The 22,271-nt window shown below is 39.1% G+C and overlaps 1 protein-coding gene across 1 annotated transcript; it reads right to left on the minus strand.

The window, feature by feature from the left end:
* Nucleotides 1-9,265: 9,265 nt before the first annotated feature.
* On the minus strand, nt 9,266-9,891 carry LOC120077283. Its single transcript, XM_039031173.1, has 2 exons — nt 9,784-9,891; nt 9,266-9,682 (listed from the first exon to the last, which is right to left on the minus strand). The coding sequence occupies exons 1-2, from the start codon at nt 9,889-9,891 to the stop codon at nt 9,266-9,268; spliced, it is 525 nt and encodes a 174-aa protein (XP_038887101.1).
* Between the last annotated feature and the right edge of the window lie 12,380 nt (nt 9,892-22,271).

Genomic DNA, 22,271 nt, shown 5'->3' on the forward strand with positions numbered 1-22,271 from the left:
CATTAACTTATGTCGACATAGTTCTCCCTCTCATGGGCTCAGAAGCTAGGCTCGTCGGCCCTCTGACCATCCCATGCAAGGTTCTTCCCATAGGCTCAGGAACTAGATTTCTCGGTCCCCTGACCATCCTATGAGATCTCATCTTAGGTTCAAGAGCTAGGTTCGTTGACCCCCTAAATATCCCAACCCCATGCTTACCTCATGGTAACAAGCATTCATTCATAACAATAGCATATTAATTTAGAATATGCTAAAACACTAAAATAAGAAGCCACTCACAATAATTTGTTGGAATTGCTTTTCATTCTAAGTTCACCCGATTTCTCTTGATCTTCTATTGAATCCTATTTCAGATTCAACTTCAAGCTTAGATTACTCATCATTCCGGACCTTATCTCAAGACATTTTCTTCTACAAAAATATTTAAAAGTCTCTTACCTATCTTACCTTAAATTTTGGCCCTGAGATTCCCTCTCGAATGTTCAAAGTCTCAAGTTTACTATACTCCACCCGGCTATCTTCTCATTGGTGAACACCTCTCGTTTTTCCTTAAATTTTACAGCCTTAGAGTTAGAATTTCCCAATAGCAGCCTTCATACCAAAACTACATTCAATTTCAAAGCTTTTTGTTCAAGAATCGCCTGATTTGCAAGAGTAGTTTGGAATAACTTCTCATTTGAACTTGGCACAGTCGTCTGTCCGTACAATCTGTTCTACCCAACGCCATTGTTTTGATCACCGCTCAGATCAGTGTTGCTTTTCCTCCGTTCAATGCACGGATTTCTCTTATTTACTCTCAATTACTCCTTTTTAAGTGATCTCTCATAATAAATTTTTTTTTATGAATTGAAGTGAAGCCTTCTGCCCTATTTATAGGCATTTACCTTTCACCCTAACTTGACACCTCCACCTTGAAGCATGTCCAGGCGTTTTCTTTTGAATCTACCAATGCCCAACCTTGCCACCTCGTATTTCAAGTGTCACATTCCTCTTTTTTCAGCTTAACTTAATCAATTTGCATGTTTTCTTCTTCGCCCAAGTCAAACTTCATGATCTTTTGGCATTTCCCTTGATCGCCATATGCCCAGTTAACCTTTCCAGCCCATAGCTCTCAGATCCTTGTTGGGTAGTACATCGTATCATGCCTGACCATCGTATAGCATTTACGCCTCATCGTATAGCTTATCATTTAGCTAATCTCTCGTTGTCGCTTAACATTAAGCCCTCTCGTTGTTGCCAATCATCTAGTACCTGCGTCCCATCGCATAACAATTATGCCCCTTCATGAAGCTCATTCGTTTAGTGATTTCTCACTCTCAACAATCTCGCTGACACTCATCGTTCAGTGTAGGGCCTATCGCATAGCTTTTGCGCCCATTGTTTAGCTCCATCGTGTAGCGCTGACGTCTATTGTCTAACGCATCACGCGATCGTGTCTACGTCTATCATGCAACGTCCATCGTCTACCTCTTGTCTATCGTGTAGCGCTCACGCTTGTTGTGTAGCACCATCGTGTAGTTTATCACCTAGTGATAACGGGCAGAAATGCACATTATCATAGTACTAAGTTATTAAACAATGTTGGATTGCGTTGATGAAAAATGATAAATTGCGTCCATTAAGCATAAATCTATAATATTGCGGTCGCGTGCGTCAGCGCATTGGAACTATTGATTTTTGTATTTTTTGTGCAGAATATGCGTTAACGCATTGTAGAGATTGCGATCATAGGAATTCATCGGTCGAGCGTAACTTCACCGCAAGACTTTGCATTGATCGCGCTCGAAAATATTCACCCAAGAAGAATCATCGCAAGATGGTGGGCGCATCCGGACGAAAAGAAAATTAAGATCGATGGGACAGAAAGCTGACAGCAGTCGGATCCAAATTAAGTTGACAGCCGATAACGGTCACAAAGTACATCCAGCTTTATCGGTGATAATTATCCGGTGCATCAGTCAGGAATTAAAGCTGTCCCATCTATACAACCAGGAGAGAGAAACTGCCTTTCACCTTTGATACCCTATAAATACCAAGTGCATTCTTCAAAGAAGAGGTTAAGTAGTCGATTACTCCATCACCTTACATTCCCACACCTCTGTTCATAGTTTTCTTTTCCATTTCACGGTGGAGCTAGAGAAGAATGGTGACGCCAGAAATCGTCCAAGGCTGCTCAAGAGAGAACCTTGAGGCTTAAGAGCAGAGAGCGAGTTGACTCTCGTGAAAGCGAGAATATCTTTTGAGCACGAGTAGAACAGTGTAACACCTAGTGGCAAGAAATTGCTCCAGGCTCTTTACTATACTTGTATTGTTAGTCTGTACTTCATCTTTTATCTATTCAATAGAAGTTATATTTCTACATCTACTCACTCTCTTAATATGCATGAGAAGCTAAACTAGTTGAATGGGTTGAGAGGAACTAAGCTAACATGATCTAGGCAGTTCATTGCTTGCGATTGTCTTGTTTTATGCCGTGCGAAACATCCCTTTAGAGTTGCTCGAGAGAGAATCTAAAGAAAGAACCTAATGTCTTAAGATAACGAGGTTAGAATCTGACTTGAAAGAGATGGCGGAGCAGCCTAGGAATGAAGCACCAAACAATAACAATGTCATTGCAAATCCAATTCTATTGGCCAACGATCGCAATAGGCCTATTAGGGACTATGCATCGCCAAACTCACATGTTTATCTCTGGAAATCATGAAGGCATCGCCTTAGACAGTAAGTATATTTGAAATGAAATCGGTGATGCTGCGAATGATTCAGGCTGCAGGTCAATTCGGAGGAAGGCGTGGCGAAAATCCGCATACCCACCTCCAAAGTTTTATTGAAATCTGAAATACTTTTGTGTTCCCGAATATCTCTGCTGAGGAGGTTCGACTAACGCTGTTTCCATTTTTTCTCTGTGATCAGGCTAGGAAATGGGCTTATTCGCTCGAACCAGGAGAGATCACTTCTTGGGAGTAGGTGGCGGAGAAGTTTATGAAGAAGTATTTCCCACCTATAGAGAATGTGAGACGAAGAAAGCTTATCACTAATTTTGAACAAGCATGGACGAATCGCTCAGTGATGCCTGGACGAGGTTAAAAAGGTTGGTCCGAGATTGTCCGCATAATGGGCTGCCAGACTACCTTCAGATAGAAATTTTCTACCACGGTTTGAATCCTGCTTCGCAGACTGCTACCAATGCGGCAGCAGCTGGTGGTCTGCTTGATAAGACTTATGATAAGGCGAAGAATGTCCTAGATCGCATCTCCAAGAATCATGAAGACTGAAGGGAGAGCGATCAGAGATTAAGACTCAAAGATTCTAATGCAAATAACGGTGCTATTGTTTCATTACAGAACCAAATGACCGCAATGATGAATTTGATTCAAGAAATGACGATCAGTGGCTCAACACCGCAAGATGGGCAAATCAACGCAATAAGTCAAAACACTGTAAGGTGTGTGACTTGCGGTGATGGGCATGCGATGGAGGATTGTCCATAAAACCCACAGTCTTTATATTTTGTAAAGAACAACCCCTTTTCCAACACCTACAATCCCGGGTGGAAAAACCACCCAAACTTTGCTTGGAAGAATCCACAACAAACCTTTCAATCTGTGGCACAAAAAGAAGGGCCACCAGGGTTCTTTCAACACAGTAACGGTCAACATAGCAACCAAGCAAGTAGCTCACAACAACCACCGCAATCTTCTTCCCTAAAAGGCCTATTGAAGAAATATATAGAGAAAAATGAGACGGTGCTTCAAAGTCAGGCTACGTCCATCCGCAACCTTGAATTGCAAATTGACCAGATTGCAAATGAGCTCAAAAGTAGACCGCAGGGGGCGCCACCAAGTTCAACTGAGCTTCCACGCAACCCAGGGGGTTCAGGTAAGGAGCAATGTCAGGTTGTGACATTACGCAGTGGAAAGACTGTGGAGGGAGAAAAGAAGGAGCATAACAGATCAACCTCCATCACAGCTGAACGTGCAATTGCGGTAACGCAAGAAGAAGAAAAAGAAAATGAAGCAGTAGAACCTGAGGTTACGTCCACCTCAAAGTCAAATGAAATAGGAACTGTGAGAGTCCAGTTACCACCTTTCCCTCAGAGGCTAAAGAAGAAGAAAAAGGAAGAGGTACAGTATCAACGCTTTCTATCTATGTTAAAGCAATTACATGTTAACATTTCTTTTAGTGAAGCAATTGAGGAAATGTCTGCCTAAGCCAAGTTTCTGAAGGACATGGTAACTAAGAAAAGAGGCGTTGGAAAATTTGCCACGGTGGCATTAACTTAAAGTTCCAAATCTATTATCCCACTGAAGATGAGCGATTCTCGGAGCTTCACTATTCCTTGCTTCATAGAAGGACTCTATATTGGGCAAGCCCTATGTGACTTGGGGGCCAACATAAATTTGATGTCGCTGTCAATCTTTCGATAACTACATGTGGGGCAACTTGTGCCCACATCCGTAACTCTCCAACTGGCTGACAGATCTCTGGTTCATCTAGAGGGTCAGGTGAAGGATGTGCTGATCACGATTGATAAATTTATTTTTCCAGTTGACTTCATCATCCTGGATTATGAGGCCGATCAAGATGTGCCCATCATTTTAGGGTGACCTTTCCTATCAACAGGTCGTGCTCAAATTGATGTGCACAAGGGCGAGATCACTTTGAGGATAAACGGCAGAAGCTTAAATTTAATAAAATTCGTGCCATGAAATTTCCTATGAGGAAGACCTGCCAGATTCGGAAGATGACGTGAATTTGATTGAAGAAGAAAAGTCTGATGAAGAGTATAAAGAAGAGGATGCCAATGCATCCATAGCTGCTTGCAATGCGATCGTAGCAAAAACAAACAAAGAAGAAGAGCCAAAAGAAGAAACAAAAACAACGCAACCTTCCCTCGTGGAACCACCAATACTTGAACTAAAAACCCTACCAACACACCTGAAGTACGCATTTTTGGGGTTGAATGAGAAGCTGCTAGTGATAATTTCCTCCGTACTTAACGCAGATTAAGAGAATGCGTTGATGAGCATTCTCAAAAAGCATGTGCGAGCAATCAGCTGGATGCTCGCTGATATTAGTGGAATTAGCCCCGCGTACTGCATGCACCACATTCGTCTTGAGGATGACCATAAAGCAACCATTGAGAATCAACGCAGACTTAACCCTGCGATGAAAGGTTGTAAAAAAGGAGATTATCAAGTGGCTAGATGCGGGCATTGTCTATCCCATTGCAGATAGCACGTGGGTCAGCCCCGTGTAATGTGTGCCAAAGAAAGGCGGAATGACGGTAGTCCCCAGTGAGAACAATGAATTAATACTGCAGAGGACCATCACTGGATGGCGCATTTGTATGGACTACCGCAAATTGAATGCGGCCACAAAGAAGGATCACTTCCCTCTGCCATTCATCGATCAAATGCTAGATAGATTGACAGGGAATGATTTTTACTGTTTCTTGGATGGATACGCCGGGTACAACCAGATCATGATAGCTTCTGAAGACCAAGACAAGACCACATTCACCTGCCCATATGGGACATTCGCTTTCTGTCATATGTCGTTCGTCTTCTGCAATGCGCCAAGCACGTTCCAGAGGTGCATGATGGCAATCTTTTCAAATTTTCGAGGACTCAGTAGAAATATTTATGGATGACTTCTTCGTTTATAGGAACACTTATGAAGTCTGCCTGGTCAATTTGGAGAAAATTCTGAAAAGATGTGAAGAGACGAACCTGGTGTTTAATTGGGAAAAATGTCACTTCATGGTGACAGAAGGTATAGTGTTGGGACACAAGGTCTCTCGAGAAGGGTTGGAGGTGGACAAAGCAAAGATTGACGCAATTGAAAAGCTTCCACCTCCAACCAATGTAAAGGCAATATGAAGCTTCTTGGGGATGCTGGATTCTACCGATTCGTTAAAGACATTTCTAAGATAGCAAGACCATTGAGTGTGTTACTAGTGGCAGACAGAAAGTTTGAATTTGACAAAAATTGCCTCAATGCATTTCGAATTTTAAAGGATGCGCTGATTACCGCACCCATCTTAATTGCGCCGAATTGGACATTGCCATTCAAAATCATGTGCGATGCAAGCGGGTATGCGATGGGAGCTGAATTAGCGCAAAAGAAGAAAACAATTTTGCTCCCCATCGCATATGCGAGTAAAACCCTAAACCCTACCCAACTTAATTACACCACCACTGAAAAAAAGCTCATGGCTGTGATTTTTGTGTTGGAAAAATTCCAGGCATACTTGTTGGGAACCAAGGTACTCATTCATACTGATCACTTGGCAATCAAATATTTGATGACAAAGAAGGACGCAAAGCCGAGATTGATCAGATGGGTTCTCCTCCTTCAAGAATTTGATATCGAGATAATTGATCAAAAAGGGACAGAGAATCAAGTTGCATATCACTTGTCCAGACTCGAAAATCCTGAGGTTGACAGCAATGAATCTGAAGTGAGTGTCGTGTTCCCGGACGAGCAGCTGCTTCGCATAGAAGAACTGCCATGGTATGTGGACATCGTTAATTATTTGGTCTGTGAACAATTTCCTGAAGATTACACCTACCATCAACGGAAGAAGCTCAAGAATGAATGCAGACACTACTATTGGGATGAGCCGAATCTGTATATAAGAGGTTCAGACCGAATCATTCAATTATGCGTACCAGATGCTGCTCAACAATGCATATTGTCATAGTGCCACGATTCACCTTATAGAGGGCACTTTGGAGGACAACATACTGCAGCCAAAGTTTTGCAAAGTGGATTCGTTTGGCCTTCATTATTTAAGGATGATGCTGACTACACAATGAAATGTGATCGGTGCCAGTGCACTGGNCATTATTTAAGGATGATGCTGACTACACAATGAAATGTGATCGGTGCCAGTGCACTGGCAACATTTCATGGAAGAACGCAATGTTGATGAATAATATCTTGGAGCTGGAACTATTCGACGTATGGGGGATTGATTTCATGGGACGATTCCCTCCTTCAAACGGTAAACACTATATTTTATTAGTTGTTGACTATGTCTCCAAGTGGGTAGAGGTAATTGCATGAGCCGCAAGTGATACGACAGTAGTCTCCCAGTTCCTAAAGAAAAATATTTTCACGCATTTTGGCACTTCCCGTGCCATCATAAGCGATGAAAGATCACACTTTGTCAACCACAATATAAAGGATCACACTTATCACATAATTATCGCATGCGTTCTAGCCTTAGAAGTCGTGGCATTCATGCCGAGAGGTAGTTTACTATTGTATGCATGTTGCATGATCACAAGGCATGAACGCAACCTAGGGAGTGTTAACCAAAACCCTTCTCAACCCGTTCATTGCATATTCATCGTATTTTCTGTTGCCAACTCTTTTCGTACTCTTCTGTATTTATTATTATTTTCATTAACGCAACAACAAACCAACCACCTTTATTTATTTTACTGATTACTACAAAGTTTTCATAAGAAAATTATCAACACAAACTATTTTCACAAGTCCCTGTGATCGACCCTGAACTTACCAGGAAACTTAGAGGAATTTACACTTGGATTCCGCTGGAGAAACTTGAGTGCACAACGTAATTCCATCAACGCATATCATCCATTTTCCACATTTAATAAAACATGCATCACCAGTGCCCGCGTCTAACGCATCGTCCAACGTCTATGCTCATCGTTCAACGCTATCGTATAGTGCTATCGTCTGGCTTCTACGCTTATCTTCTAGCGATTAAACTAATTGTATAGTTGTCATCGCCTATCGTGTAGCTTCATCGTCTAGCGCATCACTTCACATCATTTAGCACCGCCTGCAGCTACACGATCGTCTAGCGCATTACTCAGCGCTCGCACATAGTTATCCGATCGTCCACTCAATGCCTTACGCTCATTATCTCGCTTTCTCCGCTCTCGCTCACACAGCCTCAACCATGAGCAACTCTTGGCAATGCCTTTTGCCAATGCTTCAACCAACCTGCGTCCAAACCTCACCATCTCTACGCATGGTAGCCCTTGGCTTCAAAGCTTAACTCTTTTTAACCTCTACAACTTAGCCTATCTCATCCATTAATATTTCCTAACATCAAATGCATGGTTCTTTTTTGACTTCATACTTAGCCAAATTTCTACTAGTTGAGGCTTGTATCAAAGCTAATCAAGGAAAAATCTATTCAATACTTAGAATTTTCCTTCCCTTCAACATACGATTACACTCATACTTAGTTAATTCCCTTAATTACCTGTTGAAATAGAGAAATTGAAATCTGGGTTTCACATTTACCTCCCACTTAAGAAAATTTCATCCCCGAAATTTGATCATTACTGTAAACATTACTTTATTACTTATTTCAATATATCTACAAGCTTTATTTTATTTAAGTAGAGCTTATTTACAGGCATCCCTTTTCCACTACTATTCTAATACCAAAAGTGCTTCCACACTTGATTCCCTCTTAAACCACTGGCAGAACTATTTGTTGGGCATTCTTTACAGTGATGCCCTGGTTGCTCACACTTTAGGCACAACCCTTCTCTTCCCTTTTGATCCTTTAGATGACTTCCATGACATCTACGGTAGGGAAAATCCTTACTAGGGTCAAGTGTTGTTTCTGGCTGAGGAAACGGAAAAACTCTAGTCATTGCTTCCCTTTTTGCCCTGTTTGTCTGCATATATAACATCTATCCATTCCCTTCAAGCATTCCTCTGCGGCTAGATCCCATCTAGCTAGCAATTATTTCAACAAACAAACACAGATTGTCAAAATATACTTTATCTATCATAATGTAAATAAAACATATTTACAAGAAAGTAGTTTTAATTAAAATCTATAAACAGAAATAGTGTGCATCTCCCTATACTTTTGGGGCTTTTCCTTTCCTTTTGTCCTCTTTTCTCGTCTGAGGGAAGTTCCATTTGTAATGACCAGATTCTCTGCAATGGTAGCACACATTCGTTCCTCCATAGCAGCGCCCAAAGTGATACCTCCTAAAGTTCGAACACCATGGCCTTTGGGTACTCGCTATGGATTCTTTGGAAATGTGAACCTCTTCCTTTATAGGTTCCATCTTTGTCTTTTGCTTCCCGAAATTGGTCTTACTTATTTTCTTATTAAAAACCCCCAAGGAGAACTTCTAACTTCTTTCTCTCCTTTCCTCGAGTTTTGTTTCTGTTGACCCTTCTAGACTAGCCTCCACCCATAGCGTCATTTCCACTAACTTTCGAAATTCTCATCTATCGACACTGGCAGTTACGTGTGTTATATCTCGGCTTGCAGCCCCCCTTCGAATCTTCTGCATCTTTCATCTTCGCCTTGAATTATGCTGGTGGCATATTTGCTAAGTTCTATATACTTCTGTTCATACTCGGCTACCATTAATGAGCCTTGCATGAGATCCATAAATTTATTTTGCTTTGCATCGCGAAATGTTTGGGGATAGAATTGTTCATGGAAGGCGTTATCAAATTCCTCCCAAGTAATTTCCTCCCTTACTCTTCTATTACTCTCAAATATCCACCACCAATCCTCAGCTCTTTGTTGAAATAGAAAGGTGGCTAGTGCTACCTTCCTATCTTTAGGGCATCGCATTACCCTGAAACTTTTTTCCACTGTCACGAACAAAGATTTTGCATCTATTGGGTTCGTTGTTCCCTCAAAGGTTGGGGCTCCTAATGTCTTCAACCATTCAATGCAAAAATGCTTCTCGAAGTCTACTAACACCACTCATAGACTTTCTGCCAAATACCGAGCAAACTTCCCTAGCAATTACTCATCACCTCTTGCTTCTGCTTACTGATAACTTGACCCACCTTGGTCTCCTCCATTTCTTTTGAGGTAGCATCTTGAGTCTCTACAATTTGCTTGTGCAGTCTACCACGAAGCATGATTACTATAATATATCACACATTAGACATATTATAGTATCACCATGCTTCAACCTAATTTATGATGGAACACGAGACATACACAGCGAAATAAGAATTTAATTACACTCTAATTGCTTTTAATTTATAGGAAAAAAGCATGCAATTGAAGGAAAAAACAATAAATTAGAAAATTACCTTTAAAGCTCCCGAAAACCGCTTTTCCTCACTAAATCTCGACCCGAACTCTTCTGAACAACCACTAGAGTTGACCTACTATCCTCTGGACTCAGAACCGGGTTGTGGGACCCGATGGATGAAGAACCCGAGAGAGAGAAAGAGATGGAAAAAGAAATGGATTTTCTTTTGGTTTGGGTTTTTTTTTTTTTTTTTTTTGAACTTCACTCAAAGAAAATAGTTTTTTTTAGCCCAAATTTTGAAAACTATTTTGGCAAAAATGGCAAAAAGTTTTTTCTCCCAAATTGAAAGCCCATATTTATAGAAAAAGGCCATGCAAAAATTGCATGAAATCAATTCATAAAAACCTAACACCTAGAATCCACTATCTAAGTGGGCTTTAATGTCTCCACTATAAGTCAACACCTAGTCCACTATTTTGTTGGTGGAATTATCCAACAAAAGTTTGGATTTTTCCACTAACTTTAGTCAAAGGGCAAAATAGTCATTTTTGTCAATGTCAAACTTTGACAAAAAAGTCAACATTTTTGACTTTTTATGATTTTTTTCGTATTGACTAATTTTGACCTCCGAGCATAAATCCGTTTTCTCGAATTCAAATCACATTTGAATATAAGATTGGTTCAAAGTTGACTTTTTCAAAGTCAAGAGTCAACTCTTTCACTTTTTACATCTTTGACCATTTCCATTATTTCCGATTTGTCGAATATGAACGTATTCATATTCTTGATATTTAAATATTAAAGTTTGTATCTCTAAACTGAAAACCCGACCACTAGATCACATATACTTGTCGGTTTCTCTCTCTTCACCTAATTTGAACAATTCTAATTCGAACAAGTCTCCCACTGCTTCGGCAGAGACAACCTCTCCTGTTCCAACCTTCAGGGGGATCTCGCCTTCTTCAAGCTTTTTCTAGGAATTAGTTTCCTAAAAAGAGAGACAAATATGATTAGTGGCTCCTGAATCCAATATCCAGGTTGAGGTATCATACTCCATTAAACATGTTTCAGTAACTAGTAAATCATATTTACCTTGTGCTTCTTTCGAGGTAGGGGCCTGAGAACATTCCCCAGTTAAGACAAATCTCAGGTCATCTATTACTAGTATTGAATTCAGATTTATTTTCCATGTTGAGTAGTTGTCACAGTTAAGTTTTGCATAAGCTAATAGTTGAACTAAAGAGCTAGTCATGCAGAAAAGAAAAATATATCCTTTTTAGTAAAAGCATCTTTTAAATCCAATCAAGTTTAGCAAAAAAAAAAAAAAAAAACTAACTGATTATGTACCCTTCATTATTTTATTTTGCAACGATATTTCAATGGTTTAGAATAACCTCCACCGAGGGGTGATCGACTATTCCTTCATTGAACCAAGACTATCTTGACTAGATACTATCAGCAGAATAACTCTTATTCTTATAGTAACTCAATTATCGCTACTTTGGTCAAGAATTTACTAACACTTAGTAATTCTTGTAAGTGTGACCCTCCATTTTCAGACCTCAAAGATCGGAATCATTATGCTCCCGAAGTTGGAAAGACAAGAATGAAAATGGACCTGAGAGACCCTATCAATTTCTAGAGTTCGCGGAGTTCCAAATCCTATAATATAGGCCTCCGATTGGTAAGGTTGCTCCATGGCAGACATTAAGGTGCATTATAGAAATCTCACGGTGCGACCTAAAGGAAGAGATCGTAGGATGTGTTGACACACTTCCTTCTCCCACTTACTATGAACAACTTCCCCTATTCACCTTGGTATTGACTCATGCAAACACTCCGAATGGAGTCCACTCCTAGGGCGGCCCAAAGCCAAGCATGAATCTCACGGTGTGAACTCTTAGGGACATTAAAGCTAAAAGTACATTACTTCTCTTCAGCTGAAGTGTTCTAGACGGTTAGGGTGTAAAATACTTAGCGATACATTTCGGCTAACTAAACATATCCTAAGTCTAAGTGATTCATCCGAGTATAACTTTTATACTGGATTTTTAACCTACGATGTCTAGGCGATAAACAAATTTTATTACCTCACACCACTCACGCATGCTCATAAAACCAATTTAACCTAACTCAGACGCTAGCTCGATCTCCAGGTAGTAGGTGTTCCATGAACTGTCAACCTAAAAACCTTTTACCTTAGTCATCTTATCTGACTTTTTGCCAAGATCTTGTCGGGTGAGTTTTTTGTAACTTCGGTTTTACAAGATATCGACCTATTTTCTATGAAAATTGGGATTTCTTGATGGTTAACCCTAAGTGAGCATGCATCTTATCTTTGTTATAGATTTTAGAAGTCTAGGTTATTTTATAACAATTATAAAATAAATTATAACAATTATAACCCTAGAGCATTCATCTATAACATGCTTCCTTCAATCAAACATGCTTTAATATAACACTTATATTAAAACTAAGCATGCATAGTATATATTTTATAACACTTTATAAGATATAACAAATTGCATTCACATGCTTTTTCCTATGGTGGGTTTTAAAAACTATAATGGGCATACTATATGCACACATAATCAAACAACAATTATACATCACATGATAATAGTTAAACAACATTAAAGTATTGGGTTAATTAAAGCATGCTTTGATACCCATGATGAATAGGAGGACATACGCAGCGGAATAAGGATTCTAATTACACTCTAATTTGCTTTTAATTTAAAGGAAAAAAAACATGCAATTTGAAGGAAAAAAACAATTAAATTAGAAAATTACCTTAAAGCTCCCGAAGACCACTTTTTCCTCATAATCTGACCAGAACTCTTCTGACCACCACTAGAGTTTGACCTACTAATCCTCTGAACTCCAGAACGGGTTGTTGGTTGAACCGATGGATGGACCAGGTGAGAGGAGAAGATGGAAAAAAGAAATTGGATTTCTTTGGTTTGGGTTTTTTTTTTTTTATTTATTTTTTTTTTTGTTCACTTAAAAGAAAATAGTTTTTTTTAGCAATTTTGATTTTTTTGCAAATGGCAAAGTTTTTCTCCAAATTTGAAAGGCCTAATATTTATAGAAAAAGGTCAATGCAAAAAATTGCATGAAATCAATTCATAAAAACCCAACACCTAGAATCCACGATCTAAGTGGGCTTAATGTCACCACATTAAACCAACACCTAGCCCACTATTTTGTTAGTAGAATTATCCAACAAGTTTGGATTTTCCCACTAACTTTAGTCAAAGGGAAAATAGTCATTTTGTCAATGTCGAACTCTTACCAAAAAGTCAATATTTTGACTTTTTATGATTTTTTTCGTTGTTGATAATTTTGACCTCCCCGAGCATGAATACACATTCATTTTTCTCGAAATTCAAATCACGTTTGAAATATAAGGTTGGTCAAAGTTTGACTTTTCAAAGTCAAAAGTCAACTCTTTCACTTTTTACATCTTTGACCATTTTCATTATTTTTCGAAGCTTCCGAATATGAACATATTCATATTCTTGAATATTTAAAATCACATTTAAATATTAAAGATGTATCTCTAAACTGAAAACCTGACCAACTATATCACATATACTTGTCGGTTCTCTCTTTTCACCTAATTCGAACAATTCGAATTATTATATCATACTATTCTAAGTTTATTCCATATGAACTAGTAGGGGAAACTAATGGACCTATAGATCATGGGCTCCAACGATCAGAGATTAGCTAGCTAAATCTTTAGACGGAGCTAATCAACATTCGTTAAACTAATGGGTCATTTCACTATAGTCCTCGTAGTTGCACTCCCGTCACTATAGATATATTTTTCCATTTGATATAACCATGATTAGTAAGCTAATCCTTCACAGGTTGTTCGTAGTCTCGGCTGGGTCATAAAAATCGTTTTACCCCCGAGACTACATCTTATTCCTTAAGTTCCATTGATTCTCTAATGAACAATTGATTTAAGGTCCAACCTATAAATCGAATCCCTCTCGGGCCAAGGAGAGGATGGGGTCCCTTGTTCAAGACCTGGATACAGTACTAAAGGGAACAACCTATCTACTATACCTACAACGGGTAGGAGTGAATTTCGTCTTGCACCCTATGTTCCCAACTATCTACCTGATCGTACTCCTGAAATGAGAGGCTTATTGGGCCAGCGATAATGAGCTGCCCTAACCTATGTAGATCTAAGGATAATTTCGAGTGAACATGAGTTCATAGTTAGCTCAGGATTAAGAATAAGTTACCTAGGTCATCAATTAACGAAATAGTTAGGTCATCAATTAACGAAATAGTCAGTTTTATACATAAAACGGCATTTAGAACGTAAAAAGTAACTATTTCATGGTTCAGTCTTATGCAAACTCTTTACATATGATGCCCCACTTTCATGTCTTCACATGAACGATTTAGGATCACATCGTTTGTACTAACTACAAAGTGGGATGCATCCATAGTGTCCCTAAAACAAGGCGCCCAACCTTATTCATATACTATAGACCATTTTAGCTATATATTTGAACTTGATCCACATTTATGTCACTACATACATTAAATAGCCTCAGGACCTAAGTTTATTGGATTCAAGATTACAATTTCAATAACAATTTTATCGGAAAAAAAAAACAAAATATGTTTATTAATTTACAAACTACGAGTTTTATGACATAAAATCCAACAATTTACCCTTTCCCGAAATCTTATGCTCTGATACCAACTGTCACACCCCCTCCCAGACTCCATCTCTTACTTAAAAGAAGGCGTGAAGACAACAAATATCACTCTTTCATTACACCTATTGCCCATTCTTACTAGTTTCCTTTCAAACACTTAATATCGCAGTGGAAAACTTAATGGAATAAATGAAATCACAACTTTGTTTAGGAAACCAGTTTACAAGTTTTAAACTCTATTTTACAATCGTATCCCCATCCCAACAACAAACTTTTATTCTAGTAATTATTTTATCTTGTGGCAGACCTCGACCACTTGTTGCAACCTGGACTCTTCTACTACCTGCAAGGAAAACATGAAAATAAAACATGAGCTTTTGGAGTCCAGTGAGTGGACTCATAATTATAAGTCTACTTCAACTTATAACACCATAAAATGAGGTTACTACACAAACCTCCATCTTGAATGAAGCTTTTCACAAACCTACCTACACACATGGTAGATAGTTAACATTTCACATCTATAAACATTCACTAACTTGTGTGCACATAGTTCTCCCTCTCATGGGCTCAGAAGCCATGCCCGTCGGCCCTCTGACCATCTCATGCAAGGTTCCTCCCACAAGCTCAGGAACTAGATTTCTCGGTCCCCTGACCATTCTGTGAGATGTTATTTTGGGCTCAAGAGCTAGGTTCGTTGACCCTCTGACTATCCTAACCCTATGCTTACCTCATGGTAACAAGTATTCATTCATAACAATCACACATTAATTCAGAATATGCTAAAAGACCAAAATAAGAAACCACTCACAGTGATCTGTTGGAATTGCTTTTCCTTCCCAGTTCACCTAGTTTCCCTTGATCTCTTGTTAAATCCTATTTCGGATTCAACTTCAAGCTTAGATTACTCATCATTCCAGACTTTATCTCAAGACATTTCCTTCTACAAAAATGTATAAAAATGTATTAACTATATTACCTTAAAGTCTGGCCTTGAGATTTCCTCTCGAAAGTTTGGAGTCTCAAGTTTACTCTACTCGGCCCGACCGTCTTCTCATTGGTGAACACCTCTCGGTCTTTCTTAAATTTGACAGCCTTAGATTTAGAATTTCCTCATAGCAGCCCTTACACCAAAATTACATTCAACTTTAAAGCTTTTGGTCCAAGAATCACCTGATTTTCACGAGTAGTTTGGAATAACTTCTTGTTTGAACTTGGCACAGTCGTCTGTCCATACAATCTGCTTCGCCCAACGCCACTGTTTTGATCACCGCTCAGATCAGCATTGCTTTTCCTCCGTTCAACACATGAATTTCTCTTATTTACTTTCAATTAGTCTTTTTTAAATGATCTCTCAGAATAGAAATGTTTTTGTGAATTGAAGTGAAGCCTATTGCCCTATTTATAGGCGTTTACCCTTCACCTTAACTTGACACCTCCACCTTGAAGCATGTCCAATCATTTTCTTTTCAATCTGCCAACGCCCAACCTTGCCACCTCCTGTTTGAAGTGTCACCTTCCTTTTTTTCCAACTTAACTTAACCAATTTGCATGTTTTCTCCTTTGTCCAGTTCAAACTACATGATCTTCAGGCATTTCCTTTGATCATCATATGTCCGGTTAATCTTTCCAGCCCACAACTCTCAGATCCTTGTGGGGTAGTACATCGTATCATGCCTCACCATTGTATAGCATTTATGCCTCATCGTATAGCTTATCGTTTAGCTAATCTCTCATTGTCGCTTAACATTCAGCCCTATCACTGTTGCCAATCGTCTAGTGCCTGCGTCCCATCACATAACCTTTATGCCCTATCGTGTAGCTCAATCGTTTAATGATCTCTCGCTCTCAACGATCTTGCTGACACTCATCGTTCAGCGCATGGCCTATGACATAGCTTCTACGCCCATCGTGTAGCGCCGATCTCTTATACACATCTAGATGTGTATAAGAGACAGCCCATCGTGTAGCGCTGACGCCTATCGTCTAATGTATCACTCCCCTCGTCTAACACGTCTGCTTATTGTGTAATGTCATCGACTATCATCTGCATCTAATGCGCAACGCCCATCTTTTAGCGCTTTGTCTATCGTGTAGTACCATCGTGTAGTCTATCGCCCAACGCCTGCGTCTAATGCATCATCTAGTGTCTGTGCTCATCGTTCAACACTATCGTATAGTGCTGTCGTCTAGCGCTATCATTTGGCTTCTACGCTTATCATCTAGTTCTTACACTGATCGTATAGTGTCATCGCCTATCGTGTAGCTCCATCGTCTAGCGCATCACTTCACATCGTTTAGTGTCGTCTGCAGCTACATGATCGTCTAGTGCATCATTCAGTGCCGCACATAGCTATATAATCATCCACTCAGCACCTTACGCTCATTATCTCGCTCTCTCTGCTCTCGCTCACGCAACCTCAACACTTGAGCAACTCTTGCCAATGCCTCTTGCCAATGCTTCGGCCAACCTGCGTCCAAACCTCACCATCTCTACGCTTGGTTGCCCTTGGCTTTAAAGCATAACTCTTTTTAACCTCTACAACTTAGCCTATCTCATCCATTAATATTTCCTAATATCAAATGCCTCGTTCCTTTTTGACTCCATACTTAGCCAAATTTCTACTAGTTGATGCCTGCCTCAAAGCTACTCAAGGAAAAATCTATTCAATACTTAGAATTTTCCTTCCCTTCAACATAGTATCTCATCCCTTAATTACTTGCTTAAGTAGAGAAATTGAAATCTGGGTTTCACATGGAAGCTCTTATGGGAATACATCTTCAAACTCTCTTATCATGTGAATATCCTTAATATCATCTTTTGGGGTTCGTGAGTCCATCACGCTTGCTAGATATGCCCAAGCCCCATGGTTGAGCAAATGCTTAATTTTTAAGGCTGAAATTATTCTTGAGACTAATTGTGTATTAGAGCTTTTAAATTTAAATTTTATTCGTATTGGAAAGGTAAATATAACCTCCTTATTATGGCAATCTATGCTTGCATAGTTTGCTACTAACCAGTCAATAACTAGTATTATGTTAAAATCACTTATGTCTAGGATGATAAGAGTCACCCCTAGTTTATGTCCTGATACTGACAAATCGTAGTTTTTCACCGTTGAGCTGGCCAACATAGATATTCCGACAAGAGTAACTATGAATAGAATGTAGCTGATAACGGGCAGAAATGCACGTTATTACAGTGCAAAGATATAAAACAATGAAGGATTGTGGCGGTAAAAATATATAAAATCGCGTCCAAAAGCATTAAGTTTAGAACATTGCGATCGCATGTGTCCATTGCATTAAAGCAACTAACTTATGTATTTTGTGTAGGAAAATGCATTGGCGCAAGGCGGAATTGCGATCCAAGGAAATTAGCGTCCATGCACATAAGAGATTGCGACCACAAGGCTATGCGATCATATGTGTTTGCGAAGTCCTGCTCAAGAAGGTGGTTGCATAGAGCCGGCGCATCAAGGTGAAAGCTTAATAAATCACGATGGGACAGAAAGCTGATGACGGTCGAATCTGAATTGTGTTGACAAGCCGTTAATGACACACTGTAGTAAGTACACTCAACTTTTCGGTGACAATTAATCGGCGTATCAGACAGAGAATTAATGACATCTCATCAATGCAATCATTTGAGAGAAAAGCTCTTCACCCTGAAGCTCTATAAATACCGAAGGCCACCTTCGTTAAAGGAGTTTGATTCCGTTATTCAGAATTTAGAGTCCTTCCTCACCATATACTTAGATAGCCTTAGTCTGTAATTTTATATACTTAGAAGGCGGAGGTGAGCGAAGGGAGAATACGCTGAAAGATCGTCCTAGTGAGCTCGAGAGAGTACCGGGGAGCATGGAAAACAGAGAGAGTGCCGACTCTTGTAAGAGCAAGATTATTCTTTAAGCAGAGTAGAGAAAAACAGTGTAAAAGCCTTGGGAAGCAAGAAAATGCTACCAGGCTCTTTATCTTTATTTCCCATTGTCATTCTATATTTTAGAGAAAAACAGTGTAAAAGCCTTGGGAAGCAAGAAAATGCTACCAGGCTCTTTATCTTTATTTCCCATTGTCATTCTATATTTTGATTTCATTTATAGAATGGAACTTTCATTTCTACATCTGTTCACTCTCTATACATTACGCATGAGTAACTAAACTTTCGAATGGGTTGAGAAACACTTAGCTAACATGATCTAAGATCTTCATTATATGCGATCATCTTGTCTTATGTTGCGTCCATCACCCCTTTAGAGCTACTCGAGAGAGAGTCTAGAGAAAGAACCTAAGACTTGAGAGAGCTAGGTTAGAATCTAAACTTGAGAAAGAAAGATTAGATCTGCATAAGCAAGAGATAGAGACTTAGAGATAAGCTCTGTTTGCCAACATACATCGCATGCACCCTAGAAATAGGTTATGGTAGTATGCGGTCGCCATGTGTATGTGTGTGTGATTCATCATCACATAGGCAAGAACAGAGGCTTAGACATAAGTCTTATAGACATCATTGCATACATCGCATGCATTCTGAAGCTAGGAGCTATAGCATTTGCATTGAGAGATGACTTGCTGTTGTATGTATGTAGCATGATCGCATAACATGAACACAATCTTAGGAAGTGTTGGTGAAAACCCTTCTCAACCCGTTCCCCCGCATACTCATTATATCCTTCGTATTATTAACTCTTTCCTCAATTCTACCTTATAGAATTTATACATTAAACAAACATACCAACCAACGCATTGTTTTATTTGTCATCGCAAAGTCATCAGAAATCACCGTCGCATACTGTTTTCATAGTCCCTGTGTTTGACCCTGGGCTTACTAGGTAACTTAGTAGGGTTTATAATTGGATCTTGCTAAGAAAACTTGCATGCACAACGCATATTCCATCATCGCATTTTACACCATTATTTCATCGCATTAACCACGCATCAGTAGCCTAAGGACATTGATGTTAGTTGAGCATGTTTTGCAAATGTTATAGAGATGAATGAATGACTAGAGCCTGAATCAAATAAAGGGAAGGCATAATACCCGAGGATGGGTATATACATGTAACAACTGCATCTTGGTTCTCTACCTCTTGATGTGTAACAACAAACACCTGCCCTTTCTGCTGTTGGGTAACCTTATTACTGATAGGCTGGGTGGTCTAGGCAGTTGATACTTGGGTGACGAGCTTTGGGCAAGCCTTTGCATAGTGACTCGTCTGGCCACAGTTAAAACACTCTCCTAAGTTCCGAAGACATTGGCCCTGATGATGTTTTCCACAATTTCCGCACTTAGGATATGTGAATGTTTGGCTTTTTTTATTGTGATTGTACGCCCTGAGTGCCTTGGGAATTTTTAGCTTGCCATTGTGAACGTTGGAAGCTCTGTTGGTTGAATTTCCTGTTTTGATTTGGCATGAATCCTCATTCAGAAGTTGAGGTTTTGGCAGCAAGATCTACTTCCATGTGTAAGGCCAACTCGAGGGCAAGTGCATACCCTTTGTGTCAGAAAGCAGTAACCGTGCCCCGAATGCTTTCTCTTAATCCCTAAATAAACCTTTCCACCTTTTTCTCTTTAGTGTCCACTAGTCGAAGAACAAAGTGAGACAAGCGATCAAATTTCCGTTCATACTCCGCCACTGACATGTTCTCTTGACGAAGATTAAGAAATTCCACTTTCTTTTGATATCTCATTGTCAAAGGGAAATACTTGTTGTAAAAAACCTTACTAAATTGCTGCTATGAGATCGAACCTTTGATTGTTCTTTGTGTGGATTTCCACGAGGACTTTGCATCACCTCTTAACATGAAGATGGCACAATTCACTTTCTATTCTTTTGGGAAGTTCATGTGGCGGAAAATGGTTTCTATTTCTGTTATCCAATTCTCTACTATAGTCGGATCCACAGATGATCCATCAAATGTTGAAGGATTGAACTTCCTGAATTCTCGAATGATTTTCGAGTCATTGGTATCATTGGTTATTGGTGTAGTGATGAGGTTGTGCTTGCATTACTCATATTTTGTATTAGTATTTGTAGTGCTTCTGGTGTAAGTAATACGTAAGGTGTTTGTCCATTTCCTTAATTTTTAACCCCAGTGGATTCACTTCGAAGTCTGCCTCGTCTTGTTAGAGCTCGTTGTGGTGGCATCTGGTGTACACATTCTTTCATAATAAGGAAGCAATCTAATCCTACATTTTTTTTATTATCTTTTATTATTTTATTTTATTTTTTAACTCATACTTATGTTTACTAAATTATTCACTAAGTTACATGTCTGAAAATTCCACGTACCAGCATATTTGGCATAATTGTGGGCATCAGTTAACAAGCCAAACCATCAAATACAATGACTCTTCTAATGCAGTAAAGCCTACTTGGCTCAAATGCTCTGATACCAAACTGTAACGACCAGATCCTTACATATTAAGGTTTGACTGCTACGACATGCATACTTAGTTTTCTGTCATGAGATGCATTTTGGTTTTAAAAAAAATGTCAAAAGAACATGTTTAAAATTCTATTAATTAAGTAGAAAAACTATACAAAAGGTTTATTTTACAAAACACCAGGATCCATAAAACATTATTGTAGTGGAACAAAATGCATATATGACCAAAATAGTGTGTCTAATGGTTGGCTTCTTGAGTGACATCTGATCATGCCACCTACACTATGTCCTTACCTACAAAGTCTGTAGAATAGGATGAGTACATAATATACCCAGTAAGTAGTTCTCACTTAAGGTAGTGATCAAATGCACAGTCACATGCAACATGTCATGAAAACATATGATTGGGACTCGAAACATCTTATAATAACATGAGGTGGTCGGTTATGCTTCCAATGTAAGTTCCTCTACCCTGGTAGGAAGATGAGGACTTAAGCAAAAACCAACCCATCTGACGATTAGCAAGTCATGTAGTCAGTAGGGCCAGAGTCGCATCCAACAATCAACCATTAGCATAAACGTAAGATTGGACTAGAAGGGTGCAACCATACATACCCTGCTAGTCCCTAGCATAACATAACGTAATATTAGGCCTAAAGGGATGCAACCATACATGCGCTGCAAGCCTTGAAAGCATAACCTATACCTAATTAAAATTTGATCTTAACATAATCGTGAACAAACATAATGCATGGGATCCCTTTAGAGAAACATGTTTTAAACATGTAATGCAACATAACAATAAGAACATAATAAAGCAATGTAACAAAGATACACTACAATAAACACTTAAAAAGAATGTGAGATATAAACTACTTACCTTGACTGCAATCCTAATTATTCCTTATGGTTTGGTCGTTGAAATGCTCTTGTATTCTTTTTTTTTTTTTTTTTTTTTTTGTCAACAAAGTGCGCCATAAAGTTTTAATCGACCTCTCTCTCTCTCTATATATATAATATCTTCTTTTATATATATCTTTTTTTTTAATGTTTATCTTCTTCTTTCTTTCTTTTTTTTTATGTTTATCTTCTTGAGTTGTGGGACTCAAAACAATCTGAATCAAGGGTAGAAGGAGAAAAGCTCACTGTAGCAACCTTGTTGAAGAACCCTTTCTTCAACCCAATT

This window comes from Benincasa hispida, chromosome 5 (genome assembly GCF_009727055.1).
Source record: "Benincasa hispida cultivar B227 chromosome 5, ASM972705v1, whole genome shotgun sequence".
NCBI lineage: Eukaryota > Viridiplantae > Streptophyta > Magnoliopsida > Cucurbitales > Cucurbitaceae > Benincasa > Benincasa hispida.

What these genes read in the sequence shown, in the direction of transcription:
- LOC120077283 (XM_039031173.1), bottom strand. Translation starts at nt 9,891, where the DNA reads ATGCTTCGTGGTAGACTGCACAAGCAAATTGTAGAGACTCAAGATGCT. An exon ending in TCAGTAAGCAGAAGCAAGAG is followed by an intron (nt 9,683 to 9,783) that starts GTGATGAGTAAT and finishes GAATGGTTGAAG; the next exon opens with ACATTAGGAGCCCCAACCTT.